The 13,782-nt window shown below is 63.2% G+C and overlaps 1 protein-coding gene and 1 long non-coding RNA gene across 3 annotated transcripts; one reads left to right on the top strand and one right to left on the bottom strand.

Annotated features, from left to right (window-relative positions):
- Positions 1 to 1,293: 1,293 nt before the first annotated feature.
- Positions 1,294 to 11,431, top strand: SIPA1 (signal-induced proliferation-associated 1). Its single transcript, XM_061163549.1, has 16 exons — positions 1,294 to 1,335; positions 2,173 to 2,944; positions 3,515 to 3,642; positions 3,730 to 3,906; positions 6,043 to 6,217; positions 6,934 to 7,037; positions 7,275 to 7,432; positions 7,519 to 8,128; positions 8,422 to 8,696; positions 9,661 to 9,879; positions 9,982 to 10,093; positions 10,193 to 10,301; positions 10,398 to 10,499; positions 10,608 to 10,662; positions 10,850 to 10,928; positions 11,042 to 11,431. The coding sequence occupies exons 1-16, from the start codon at positions 1,309 to 1,311 to the stop codon at positions 11,186 to 11,188; spliced, it is 3,249 nt and encodes a 1,082-aa protein (XP_061019532.1). The 5' UTR covers positions 1,294 to 1,308; the 3' UTR covers positions 11,189 to 11,431.
- A 365-nt stretch (positions 11,432 to 11,796) lies between these two features.
- LOC133071146 (uncharacterized) lies at positions 11,797 to 13,383 on the bottom strand. 2 transcript variants are annotated; one of them, XR_009696361.1, is made up of 3 exons: positions 13,260 to 13,383; positions 12,367 to 12,434; positions 11,797 to 12,141 (listed from the first exon to the last, which is right to left on the bottom strand). It is a non-coding gene; the product is annotated as an uncharacterized LOC133071146 (long non-coding RNA). The 2 variants fall into 2 exon arrangements; XR_009696362.1 differs by having other exon boundaries at positions 13,148 to 13,271.
- Between the last annotated feature and the right edge of the window lie 399 nt (positions 13,384 to 13,782).

The raw sequence follows: 13,782 nt of genomic DNA, 5'->3' as shown, positions 1-13,782 counted from the left end.
TGCCGCCCCCACCTCCTTTGCGTGGACAGCCCGGCCCGGTCTGTGGCGGATGAGTGAGTGGATGCGGCGATTCCCGGCTCCTCTCAGAGGAGCTGGCGACTGTCCGGCTGCCTGCTGGCTGTGTGCCGGGCACCCCCTGTTCTGGGGCTCCCCTTCTCCCCAGGCGGCCTCCGACCCAGCTTTTGCACACCGCCCCCCAGTCCCGAGCCTGGCCTGGGAGGAAACATCTGTCGCGCCCCCTGGCAGCAGAAATGGGGTCATGACCTCCAGATGTGCTGGGAAGCGTCCAGCGCCTCCTCCTGGGGCAGCCAGGCCTTCCGGATCTGTGGGAGCGGGCCGGCCCCCTCCTCGCCAGTGACACAGGCCGCAAGGAATGTCCTGGCCTCAATGGACCCTGTGTGAAGCTGCCGGGTGGGGGGCAGAGCCCAAGAACACCCCTCAAGGCAGGGCCAGAGCCCAGCCGGCAGTGGGCCAGAGCAAGAAGCAGCCCCCAGCTGTGCACACACAGATACACAGAGCTCGACCTGCATGGAGCGGGAGCCTGCACAGACCCCTGCCTCGTGTCCCCTCCCACCCCATCACACACACTTCACACACACACACCACAGCCCAGGCCCCGGAGCTTGGCCCATGGAGCCAGGGCCTGCATCTGCCACCATACGCTTAACACATGGCCAGCTTCGCTCGCTTCCCCTTGCTTGCAGTCTCCCGGCAGGGTCGGGAAGGGACAGGTAGGGTTAATTAACCCCATTTTGGAGATGAGAGTACAGAGGCTCAGGGTCAGCATCGAGAACTTTGTCCTAGGAGAAGCTAAGGGAGGAGGCACCCTGAGCTCTTGAAGGCCTGCCCTCGCTTGGTTCTGGAGCTCTAGCTGAGGGGTGCAGAGCATCTGCCCCCACCCCCTCCCAGCCCAGCCCCACGTAGCCCTAGCTGACGCATGAAAACCCGCCAGCAGGTGCCTGCACCTCGAGTGGGTCACCCACAGCCCTGCCCCAGCCGCCCACTCCATCCTGGGTTCGTCTGAGGGTGGCCGCCTCACGTTCTCACACCACCCCTTCTTTACACCTGCCCCTGGTCTCCACACGTTTCCGCACTTAGCAGGTCCCTGGGGCCTTCGGCGTCTCACTCGTACATCCTGTGAGACCTCAAGCCTTAGCCCAGCCCCCCACCTGCCCATACCTACTCACACAGAGCTCAGTGTGGCGAGGACTGACAGGCCCAGGTTCAAATCCTAGCTGACCCAGAGTTGCTTCAGGCAAGAGCAGTCCCTTATGGGCACTTCGGTTTGATTGTCATGTGGGATTCAGAATGCCCTGTCAGCCTCTGTGTGGCCAGGTAGGCCAAAGTGCCCATGGGTCCCCATTCCAGCAGAGGAGCCTGGTTACCAGGACTCCCTCCCCTCCCCCCAGGCATGGCCACAGAAGCCTGCAGGAGGGTAGAGCCCAGACCTGTCCATCAGGTTGGGGTGACCGAGGTCCCATGACTGAGCTGGTATGACCCCAGCACCTTCCTCAGGATGTGGGGCCGGGCAGGGGGCTGGGCCCAGAGCTGGGGCCACTTCCTGCACTGAAGGAAGTCCTCTTGCTGTCCCTGCTGACCGGCCGCTGCCCCCTGGGAACCCCTGAGTCCTTGAGGTATTGAGGCGGTGAGGGCCAGGGCATTGAGGCCCAGCCGCTGGGTGCTGAGTTCCTCTGGGATCCTGGAGGAAGTGGGAGGAGCAGGGAGGAAGGTCTCTGGGGACAGGACGTCCTCCCTTTGTCAAGTGGGCAGGACCCAGACACCAGTTGGCCCCATGGGTTTCCCGTCCCAGCGGAGACAAATCATCTGTCTGGTTGGGCCAGGTCTTGGTGGGGACCCTCACCCTGGGCCCAGACCACAGCCAAGGTGTGTGAGTGGGAGCTGGGGAACCCTGGCGGCCCCAGGGCAGCCCAGGGCTGCCAGACCCTCAGGGCCAAGGTCGCCACAGCCCAGCCCCTGGCCCTGCCCGGTGCTGAGCTGGAGGAGGGGGCTGAAACCTCAGTCCCAGGCAGACGAGGAAGTGGCCAGGAAAGCGGAAGCGGCTTTGATGGTCGCGGAGGGGGCCGGAAGCCAACCCGCGTGGGGAGGACCAGGCTGGGGGCTGGGTTCCTGTTTTCTCCCCAGGCCCCTCTCAGCAGCCCACTCCTCCCTCAGGGCAGGAACCGGCCTGCCGGCTGGGCACCAACCACCCGCGCCCGCCAATGCGGCCCGGCACCCGGAGAGCCAGGTCCCCAGGTCCGAGGCACGCCCATGTGGGCCGGCGGTGGCGTGGGGAGCCCTCGGCGGGGCCCGGCCCCTGCACCCACCGATGACCTCTTCGCCCGCAAGCTGCGCCAGCCAGCCCGGCCCCCACTGACGCCGCACACCTTTGAGCCCAGGCCGACCCGGGGCCCGCTTGTGCGCAGCGGCAGTGATGCAGGCGAGGCCCGGCCCCCGACGCCGGCCAGCCCTCGAGCCCGCGCCCACAGCCACGAGGAGGCCAGCCGCCCCGCCGCGCCCCCGGCCCGGTTCTTCTCCGACCCGCTGGCACTGCTGGGGCTGCCGGCTGAGGAGCCAGAGCCTGAGTTCCCACCAGTGCCTGAGCCCCGCTGCTTCGCCCACTACGACGTGCAGAGCCTGCTCTTTGACTGGTCTCCGAGGCCCCGGGGACCCGGGGCGCAGGCGGAGGCCGGCTCTGGGACCCCAGCCGCAGCTCAGGACCAGACTGCCAGCTCGGATCTGCTGCTTGAGGCGCCTGGCTTTGTGAGCGAGCTCGGGGGCGAAGGCGAGCTGGGCCTGGGAGGACCGGTGTCTCCACCTGTGCCCCCGTCACTGCCCAATGCCGCCGTGTCCGTCCTGGAGGAGCCACAGAACCGAACCTCCGCCTACAGCCTGGAGCACGCAGACCTGGGCGCCGGCTACTACCGCAAGTACTTCTACGGCAAAGGTGAGGGTCACCTGCAGCGTGCTGTCCTTTCTCTGTCGGGTCCCTGGCTAAGTAAAGGGTCAGGCTGTGTCTCTCAGTCAAGGCTGCCCAGCTCTAACCACCTTCCTGCGGCCAAGCCAGGCCTCCCCTCACACCCAGACGTGTTCCTCTGCCTCCATCGGGTTCATCGTATTCCTCTGGGCTGGGGAGAGATTTCCTAGGGCCATTGCTGGGAGCTGAAATCTGAACCCCTGCACCTGGGCACCTTGTCATCATCAGTGTTCACGAGGGATATTCTGGGGAAGAACATGGGCATGCTGGGCAAGACCATGCAGGATCTAGGCTTTGGAGCAGGGAGGCATGGTCCACTGGATCTGGGGCCAGATATATGGGCGAGGCTTAGGGCCCAAGTGTATAATAGATGTGGACAGGAGTCAGGATTTGGCTTGGTAGAATGTGGGCAGGGCTGAGGAGGGGACGATCTGAGCTAGTGTGATGGGACCTGGAAGGGGCACTTGGTGATGGGTGTGGTCAAGCGAGGGTGGGACTACTAAGGGGCGAGGCTAGTCATCTGCCTCCTGCTCCCGGCAGAACACCAGAACTTCTTCGGACTGGACGAGGCGCTGGGCCCGGTGGCAGTGAGCCTGCGGCGGGAGGAGAAGGAGAGCAGCGGAGGGGGCACTCTGCACAGCTACCGCGTCATCGTGCGGACCACGCAGGTGGGCCGGGGTCGTGGGAGCCAGGCCGTGGATTGCCTTCGGAGCCGCCTGCGTACATCCTGAGCGCCCCTACATCCCCGTTCTTAGCTCCGGACTCTCCGAGGCACCATCTCAGAGGACGCGCTGCCACCAGGGCCCCCCCGAGGCCTGTCCCCGAGGAAGCTTCTAGAGCATGTGGCACCACGGCTGAGCCCCACGTGCCTGCGCCTGGGCTCAGCTTCACCCAAGGTGCCTCGAACGCTGCTCACGCTGGACGAGCAAGTGGTGAGTGGGCAGGGCACCCCTGTCCTAGAGCTAGACCTGGTCTGAACCCAGTCTGCCCAGCTCCCAGCCACCCAGCCTTGACCTCACGCTGGATAAGCAAGTGGTGAGTGGGCAGGGCACACCCTCGTCCTAGAGCTAGACCTGGTCTGAACCCAGTCTGCCCAGCTCCCAGCCACCCAGCCTTGACCCTGATCCTGAGCTGGATGGGGACCCCAGGAGAGCTAGCTTTTCAAAAGAAGGGCATGAGAGGTCATCTGGAACCTTGCCTCTCAAGATCAGCAGCATCCACATTACCTGGGGGCTTGTTAGAAAGGCAGGTTCATGGTCCTACCCTGATCTACTGACTCAGGCCCTGCACATGAAGAGATCCTGAGATAATTCCCATGTGCCTGTCAGCTGAGGAGCACTCTCTGATTGCCACCCCCTCTTCTTGCAAGTCCCTCTCATTCTCTGTCAGTTTGCCCTGCAAGGCCCTGCTGGGTCTCCTGCTAGTTTGGGGTGCTCACTCCTTCCACTGAGGGCCCACTCAAGCCAGCTGGAAGTCCTTCCCTTCCCTGTGCCGAAAGCTACTACCCACTGGCCCTGACTTTCCTCCTTAGTCATTCAATCTGTCAGTCACTCAACAAACATTTCCTCACCCCTTGGTACCAGGCTCCAGACTGGATGCTGGAGACCTGTCTAGACCAGGTTCTGTCTTCAAGTAGCTCACAGCCAGGTGGGGAGAGACCCACAGAGAACCATGGATAATGATGAGCAGGATAATAGTGAAAGAGGAATGCTGAGGGCTCCGTGGGGCACCAGGGTAGGGCTGACTGCCTTCCTTGGCCAGGAGGTTAGCATCATGGAGGAAATGCAAGAGCTCAAACCAGGAAGGGCAGGCATGTTCTGGGCAGAAGGAACAACCTGGGTGAAGCTTAGAGACTAAGAACTGTTGCATCAGGGCCCTGTGGGCAGTTCAGTGTGGCTGGCGTGGGGCTGGGAGGACAGGGTGGCAAAGGCTGGCCTTTGGTCCCGAGGGCGCTGTGGAGCCATGGAAGATCTGAGAGGTCAGGCAGCCCTCTGGCTGCAATGTGGGGGCTAGACTGGAGGCCAGGCTGAAGGCTGTTGGCAGTCATCCAAGCCAGGCCTGGTGGTGACAATACCAGAGGTGAAGAGGGTAGTCCAGGGACAGAGTGGCTGGTGGGGGTGTTGTGAGATTCCCCTCCTTCTTGGCCCCTGGGAGTGGCATTTTTGTGGAGCCAGGGACCCTGGAGGATGGGCGGGAGGGAAGAGTCACAGGGAGCAGGTGAGGTGACAGGTGCTAGAAGGACATCCGTGCAGCTACAGCCGGGAAAGGGGCTGCCCTGGAGGCCGAGATGGGGGTGTCGTCCATGGAGACGGCTGCTTTGGCCACCGAGGGCAAAGACCAGGTGTGGAGAAGAGGCCCGGACAGGAAGGGGGCGGTCCCTGCGGTCACGGGCCAAGTGAAGTTCCAGTTATCCCAAGTGCCAACTATGGTGAGAGTATGCCAGGGTGAAGCCATGCCCATGGTCGTTAAGAGGGGCTCGGGGTTTAAAAGTTGGGGTGGAAGTGTGGGGCTCTAGGGGTTAGGAGCGATGAAAGTGGGAACTATGGGAGTAGACAGGCTTACTGTGAAGAAGGGAGGCGGGAGCTGGACACCCTGGGCTCACTGGCACGGTGGCAGGGCACCCTGAGCTGTGCATAGTTAAGCGCAGATGCAAAGGAGCCAGAGGAGCTGGGAGCAGAGGATAAGAGGTGGTGTGGGGCTCCAGAGGCTGGGGTTGAGGTGCCTGGGACTCCAGTGGGGGAACAGGCTGGCCTTGGGCTAAGGAGGATGACCGTGTGGACGCTGATTGGGATCGAGCACCCTCTGTGCAGGGCCCTTTCCGTGAACCATGTCCTCTGTGGTCCCATGAGAACCACCCGCCTCCTGGTTCCTTCCCACCTTGTCCTCCTCTGCCCTCCTGAGCTCCCGGAGCAGGAGAGACCGAACCCACTTGATAGGGTCATGGCTTAGAGAGGGCAGAGGCAGTCCCACCCCCAGGCCAGTGTCCCATCCGTGCCCCAAGGCCCCCGGGGTGTTGCTGGGAGACTGAGGCCTGAGCCTTCTGCCTGTGCCCCCCTCCTCCCGGGCAGCTGAGCTTCCAGCGCAAGGTGGGCATCCTGTACTGCCGGGCGGGCCAGGGCTCGGAGGAGGAGATGTACAACAACCAGGAGGCAGGACCCGCCTTCATGCAGTTCCTCACCCTGCTGGGCGACGTGGTGCGGCTCAAAGGCTTTGAGAGCTACCGGGCCCAGCTGGACACCAAAAGTGAGGCCCAGGGGGTCGGGGTGGGGTGGGGTGGGGTGGGGTGGGCAGAGACCTGTGCTGAAGGGCAGGCTGCCTTGGCAAGAACTAGCTGCCGGTTCAGATTTCTGTCCCATCTTGTCCTAGGGCCGGGGCCGGGGGTGGAGAGTTCTCTGGGTAGGCCGAGGACGTGCAGCAGGGGTTGCGAAGGCTGGGAATGTCCCCCAAAGCTCTGGTGCCCTACTGCCAGAGCTGGGCCATGGGGGTTTCTGGGCACCACCTCCCCCTACCCCCCAAACACAGCCCCAGCCCAGCCCCAGCCTGTTGTGTTGGAAAGGTCCCAGGGTTCCTGGGAGGTGACCTCCTGCCTGCCTTCCCCTCTCAGCTGCTCCACACATGCTGGTGCCTAGGCCAACATCTGTCCTCTCCTGGGACATCCGCCCCCGCCTCTCTTAGCAGACCGTTTCTCATTTCTGTCTTCATTCTATCTCAGCATCCCAACTCCAGGCTGGATCCTGTGGCGGGAGGGGGTGGGGGTTCGGGGTGTGGGGTGGGGAAGGGGAGCAGACAAGGCTGAGACCCTTGGAGCTCTTGGCCTGGAGCTTGGCTGGTGGTGGGAAAGAGTTTTCTACCTGCTGGCTGGGGGGGACAGAGGCTGCAGCCTGTGGGCAGGGACGGCAGGTCCAAGCCACCCAGATTCCCCTTGCTTTCCCTCGGTGTCCCCAACTCCCTGGCCACAGCGGATTCCACCGGCACGCACTCCCTCTACACGACGTACCAGGACCATGAGATCATGTTCCACGTATCCACGATGCTGCCGTACACCCCCAATAATCAGCAGCAGGTGTGATGGGGGCTCTGGGGAACCAGGGAGGGGTGCTGCGTGGGCGGGACCTTGGCCTGAGCTCTGCCGACCCCCAGCTTCTCTCCCAGCCAGTGTGACTCCCCAAAGCCAGACACCCCAGCCCTGCACCGGGGGGCGGCGGGGGGGGGGGGGGGCACGGGTGCCCAGATTCTGCCTCGCTTGAATGAGCAGGGACTGGGGAAGCCCCGCTCACATGCCCCTCCTCCTAACCTCCAGCTCCTGCGGAAGCGCCACATCGGCAACGACATTGTGACCATCGTGTTCCAGGAACCGGGCAGCAAGCCCTTCTGCCCCACCACCATCCGCTCACACTTCCAGCACATATTCCTAGTGGTGCGGGCCGAAGCGCCCTGCACTCCGCACACCTCCTACAGGTGGGCGCCCCGGGGTTCCAGTTCTGCCAAGGGTGCCTGTTCTTGGACCCTTCTTTTGCCCCTGACTACGGCCTCCCTCCCCACAGGGTGGCCGTGAGCCGCACCCAGGACACGCCGGCCTTCGGGCCAGCTCTGCCCCCTGGAGGAGGTCCCTTCGCGGCCAACGCCGACTTCCGGGCCCTCCTGCTGGCCAAAGCACTCAATGGCGAGCAGGCGGCGGGCCACGCACGCCAGTTCCACGCCATGGCCACGCGCACGCGCCAGCAGTACCTGCAGGACCTGGCCACCAACGAGGTGACCACCACGTCGCTGGATTCGGCGTCGCGCTTCGGCCTGCCTTCCCTGGGCGGGAGACGGCGGGCAGCCCCGCGGGGCCCAGGCGCTGAGCTGCAGGCAGTGGGCGCGCTGGTGTGGGGCGTGCGCGCGGCACCTGGGGCACGGGGTGCGGCCGGAGCCGAGGCGGGCGGCCCCGACGGCGCCGAGGTGCCCTGCCTGCTGGGCATCTCGGCCGAGGCGCTGGTGCTGGTGGCGCCGCGCGACGGCCGGGTAGTCTTCAACTGCGCCTGTCGCGACGTGCTGGCTTGGACCTTCTCCGAGCAGCGGCTCGACCTGTACTACGGCCGCGGGGAGGCGATCACCCTGCGGTTCGACGGGTCCCCTGGCCAAGCCGTTGGCGAGGTCGTGGCGCGCCTGCAGGTGAGGCGCGGGATTAAGTTCGGGGCGCGGCAGGAAGGAGCCTGCTTTGGGACCCCTCGTTTCCGCCGCCTCTCCTGCGAAAGGGAGATTCGGAGTGCCGGGGCACACCCAGTCCGGAAGCCTGGCAGAGCTGGAACTAGGGGTCCCCAGGCCGTCTTCCGCGGCTTGGTTGCTAATGCCCTCCCCGGGGGGGGGGGGGGTGGGAAAGGGTTCGTGTGACCTGGGACGTCCCGGGGCTGGTGCTGGGGCTGCGCGTCCTTTAGCAGCTCCGCTCACGCCCTGCCCCGCCCCAGCTGGTGAGCCGCGGCTGCGAGACCCGCGAGCTGGCGCTGCCCCGCGACGGCCAAGGCCGCCTGGGCTTCGAGGTGGACCCCGCCGGCTTCATCACGCACGTGGAGCGCTTCACGTTCGCGGAGACGACAGGGCTGCGGCCTGGGGCTCGCCTGCTGCGCGTATGCGGCCAGACGCTGCCCAGCCTCGGCCCCGAGGCCGCTGCTCAACTGCTGCGCTCGGCACCCAAGGTCTGCGTCACCGTCCTGCCCCCTGACGACAGCGGCCGGCCCCGCAGGTCAGGGCGCTTGGACGCAGGGCGGTGGGAGGACCGGGCAGTTTGGCCACCGCGTTGCTTATGCCTACTGTGTCCCACTGGCCACAGGAACCTTGCGTGGAGGCCTTCCTCTGAGAGAACCCCACGTCTCTTATTTAATCTCTCCAAATGACACGTTTCTTATGCGTCGAAGGAAGCCAATTAAGCACTGTCTTCACTGCGGAAAGATCGAAGTGCGGCTCCCACTAGCTTTCTCACAGACACCCTCACTCACACTATTGACTATCTGCTACTTTAAAGCAGGGACATGCAAGCTTCTCCTGTAAAGAGAGATGGAAAGTATTTCAGGTTTTCTGGGCTATCTGGTCCCTGCTGCAGGTGCTCAAAAGCATCCACAGATGTCACGTAATTGATGAGTGTGGACCCCGACGTTTGAATTTCATATGACTTTCACATGCCATTGATACATTCTTTTTGTGTGTGTTTTTCCAACCATTTAAGATCGCAAAAACCAATCCTTAGTGTTTAGAAACAGGCACATCTGCTAAAAAACAAAAAAAGCCAAGCAGCTGGATTTGTGCCCAGGCAGTACTTTCTGGATCTCTACACGGAATGGTTTTCCCACGTTATTTAAACTCTCACAGCAAGCCAGGAGATCAGTAGTATCATCTCCATTTCACGGGTGGAGAAATTTGATTTGCTCAGGATACGCGCAGGCAGCCCTGTGATTTGAACTGAGGTCCCGCGGACAGAGGAGCCCGGTGGGCTACAGCCCACGGGGTCGCAAAGAGGCGGACATGACTGAAGTGACCGAGCACACACGCACATACATGCCCGCAGGAACAATGGCCAGCAGCCAGGCGGACCTCTTTCACTGTTGTTAGGCAGCTGGGAGTGCTCTCCTCCTGGAAGCGAGCCTCCGGCACAGCTGGGAGTGGGACTGGTGGTGCTGGACACCCCGCCTGACCCCCTCTTCCCCCTGCAGGAGCTTCTCGGAGCTGTACACGCTGTCTCTGCAGGAGCCCAGCCGGCGGGGGGCTGCGGAGCCGGTGCAGGATGAGGCCCCCGCCGAGGCCCTACTGCCGGACACGAAGCAGCTGCTGCAAGTGTGCCTGAATGACAGTGGTGGTCCTCCGGGGCCTGGGGAGCTGGCGGAGGAGAGGACCGAGTTCCTGCACAGCCAGAACCCGCCGTCACCCTGCAGGTGCCCCCTCGGCCTCCCCTCTCCTGCAGCCCGGGAGGCCTCTGCAAGCAGGGGCCGCGGGCGGGCGCAGCCCCCAGTGCTGAGCCGTGCCCCCCCTCGCAGCTCCCTGTCCGACGAGGCCCCAGTCCTGCCCAACACCACCCCGGACCTCCTCCTCGCCACCACGGCCAAGCCGGCAGCACCCAGTGAGGGCAGGGAGACACCCTCCGCTCAGGTGAGCAGAAGCAAGGCTCTGGAGCTCCACAAGCCGGGGTGGGCACAGTGGTCATGGTGGCCATCCCCCATCTATACCCACTTCCGCCCCCCACCCCAGGACGGGCCAGGCAGCCCCGGTGGCTTTGAGGACAAGGACGAACCGGCCCCGGAGCTGAGGGCCTCCTTTTTGCCACGAACCTTGTCTCTGAGGAACTCTATCAGCAAAAGTGAGTCTGGAGCGAGGGTGGGGTGGGCTCTAGGAGCGGAGTGGGAGGGGGCCTGGCCTGCACTTCCCTGGCTGAACCCACCCCCGCTGCCCACAGTCATGTCCGAGGCGGGCAGCGAGACCCTGGAAGACGAGTGGCAGTCCATCTCGGAGATTGCCTCCACTTGCAACACCATCCTGGAGTCGCTCTCCCGGGAGGGTGAGGCCACTGGAGTGCTCCGGGGGTAGGGGGTGGTTATCAGGGGCGCCGGAGCCAGAGTGGGGCTCTCCCGCTTTACTTGCCCGGACGGTCCCTCTGTCCCCACAGGACAGCCCATCCCCGAGAGTGGAGACGCCAAGGGAACTCCGAAGTCTGATGCTGAGTAAGCCTCCCACCGACCTACCCCTCACCCCACGCCCAGTGTTCGCGCCCACGCATGAGAGGGAAGCTCTGGACACCTGAGTCAGAAGACGGGGGTTGGGCCCCTCTCACACGGGTGGGTCTGGGTACCAGGCCGTGGTGCCGCCCCCAGCCCTGGTCCCCCTGAGTCCCGACTTCTGTGTCCTCAGGCCAGAACCCGGGAGCCTGTCCGAGAAGGTCTCTCACCTGGAGTCCATGCTCAGGAAGCTGCAGGACGACCTGCAGAAGGTGATACGGTGGCCGCGGGTCGCGGGGAGTCACAGGGCTGCCCCGGTCTGTGACTGTGGCTGTCACAGTCAACCACCCTGACTCCTGCCTCCCCTCACCCCCCACCCCCTCAGGAGAAGGCAGACAAGGCGGCCCTGGAGGAGGAGGTGCGGAGCCTGCGGCACAACAACCGGCGGCTGCAGGCCGAGTCTGAGAGCGCGGCCACCCGCCTGCTCTTGGCCTCCAAGCAGCTGGGCTCCCCCGCCACTGACCGGGCCTGAGCCGCAGACAGGCCTCAGCCTGGCTGCTGATTTGCTGTAACTGCCCGGCCGCTCAGGGCCCCTGGGCCGCACAAATTGGGCCCTCCTCAGGAACTCTCCCTGCGCGAGGCGCATCTTAGCACTGCCCCACTCCCTGGCCCATCATTCGGTGGCACAGTTGCCCTCACCCCACCCCTGTTTGTAAATATTCTGTGGAGAAAAGAGGACTTCAGGGAATAAAGAAGCCACTGCTCTTTGTGTCTACACAGGTGTTCATGACCTGATGAGGGACGGGGTTTTGCTCCCATAGGCTCTGGCCAAGCTCCCGGGACTGGTTAGGGAAGCCCTGGGGACGCTGGTTCAGAGCTGGGCTGCCACAAACCGGGGCTTCTCTGAAGCTAGGCCATTCCTTGTCTGTGTCCCACAAACATTTGTTTGGTCTGTTGGGAAGCAAGTCACCACACTCTGTACCAATTCTGCTTAACTGTAGGGGCCAGGCCCTTGCCCTGGAACCAAACCTGAGGGGCTGAGATCAGAGGCAGAGAGTGGACCTGCTGGGCAGGGGAGGGAAGGTGCTGACCATGCCCCCCTTTAAAGGCCCTGCCCCCAGTACAGGAAGTCCTCTCCTCTCTGCAGACACTGAGCCCCCAAGCCTGGCACTCCTCAGTCACCTGGCCAGATATTGCAGGGCCCAGTTCCAGAGGTAGGAGCTTCTTTGCCTTAGCTGCCGGGGAGATGTTTCCATGTCTCCGACTCACTTTCCTCCTCACCAGCCTCTGACCCCTTGTTCCTCACCAGGCTGGGCTCTTTCCCATGAGTGGCATCAGCAGGTCCAAACTTAGATTGTGTCTAAACTCTTTGTTTTCGGGATCTGAGGCTCAGACAGGGCACTGACTTGCCTAGCATCACATGCCTTGTCCAACCCTGCTGAGACCCAGGCCACCGACTTAGGCTTTGGCAGGATGAGTCAGGTTCTGAAAAACAGAGTCAGGGTATCAGGAGGAGGTAATGTGAATTTCAGAGGTTCACTGTCCTGTTCATGAGATAGAGAAGTCAAGGGTATCCTGGGTAACCAGTTGGGGGCCTACTGGACTGGAATTGGCTTTTGCAGGGACCCAGGGTCAAGGAGGCTGGAGCTGAATCAGAAAGGGCTGTGAATGGGAGCACTGGGGTTGCCAGCCCTGAGTCCCAGCTCTCACCTGGTAGACTGTAGTGAGGAGCCCTCACAGGCAGGGTGGATGGCTCTGGTTACTCTCTGGCTGTGAGTCTGCAGAAAACGGGTCTGGTGATGGGTGGGTAGATGTTCAAAGGGAGGGTGATGAGATTTGGGTGTCAGAGCCCTACAGAGAAGGTAAGGCCAGGGAGGCAGCTATAGTCGCAGCCCCAGTGGGCAAGGTGGTAGCTTAAACTAGAGAATAGCCGTGGGGATGGGGAGAACAGGGCACATTTGCCAGGACCAAGTGAGGAAGTGAACTCGAGTTGCTAGGGAAGAAGGTGCAGAATCCACGGAGGTGGCCAGGTTTCTGACTGGAGCCCTGGAGGCTGGTAAGGCCATGACTGAGGGGAAAGCGCAGACCAGGGATGGCTAGGGTCCTCGAGATTTTGAAAGACCTGAGGGATGTCAGGGTGAGATGTCCAGAGGGCGGGCGCACGGGAGAGATAAGTCTGAACTGGAGACAAAGATTTGGGACTGGTGAGCCATGGACATGATGAGGTCACTCAGGGAATGTGGGAAGGGCCAGGAGAGGGCTTTCGGGGAAGCACGGGAGGTCACTTCAGGACACTGGGGAAGCCGAGAAGAGCGAGGCACAGCCTGAGGTGGAGGACCCAAACTCACTAATTCCCTCCGGGCATCAGGTTGGCGACATTGCGGGCAGTTTGGGCCATCAGTTTCCTCCTGTGAGGAGTCTTCCCATCCCACCCGGTCCTTCCAGGCGCTCGCCCTGGCCCCGCCCGCCGCGCAGCAGCTGCAAACCTCACCTCCCCACGCACTGCCGGCGGGTTTGTCCGCCCGGGTCCTGACCCGGCCACGGCTTTTGGGTCCCGCCCCTCGGGCGTAAGTACTGCTTGGCCAGGCCCCAGGGTGGCCCACCTGCTTCAGACCCCGCCTCCCCCGACAGAAACGCCGCAGCGCAGCACGAGTCGCTAGATGCTTTCCGGTTCCCCAACATTCCGCCGCCGGCTGGCATCTTTTCTCGTAGACGCCATCGGAGCCTGCACCCTGGGCCTCCTGTGTTCCCAGGGGACTCGCTAGATGTGCAGCAACGTCTCACTAATACCTGGGTGCTCCTGCCTTCACCCTCCCGCAACCCTGCGACGCCATCGGCCTCAGGACGGGCTTTTTCCGAAGCGCACCGCCTGGCCGCCCCGTTGTAGAAAGCTATCTGTGCGCGTGCGCACTCGGGAAGGCAGGCCCTCGCTCACTAGGGCCGGTGGCTGACTCTGCTTTATTGCGCGTGCGTCGAGACAAAACGGAAGTATGTCCGGCTGGGCCGTGGCTTGGTTTTTGTTCAGGACTCCTGGGCCGTGCGCGGTGGTGGAGAGGAGGCGGCTTCGGATATAAGATTTCCTTGGTCCTCCCAGGGCAGGGTATGAAAGGACAGACCTTCACCTGG

This window comes from Dama dama, chromosome 2 (genome assembly GCF_033118175.1).
Source record: "Dama dama isolate Ldn47 chromosome 2, ASM3311817v1, whole genome shotgun sequence".
Lineage (NCBI taxonomy): Eukaryota > Metazoa > Chordata > Mammalia > Artiodactyla > Cervidae > Dama > Dama dama.
Note: the sequence above shows the minus strand (reverse complement) of the source record. Positions and strands in the feature narration are given on the sequence as shown.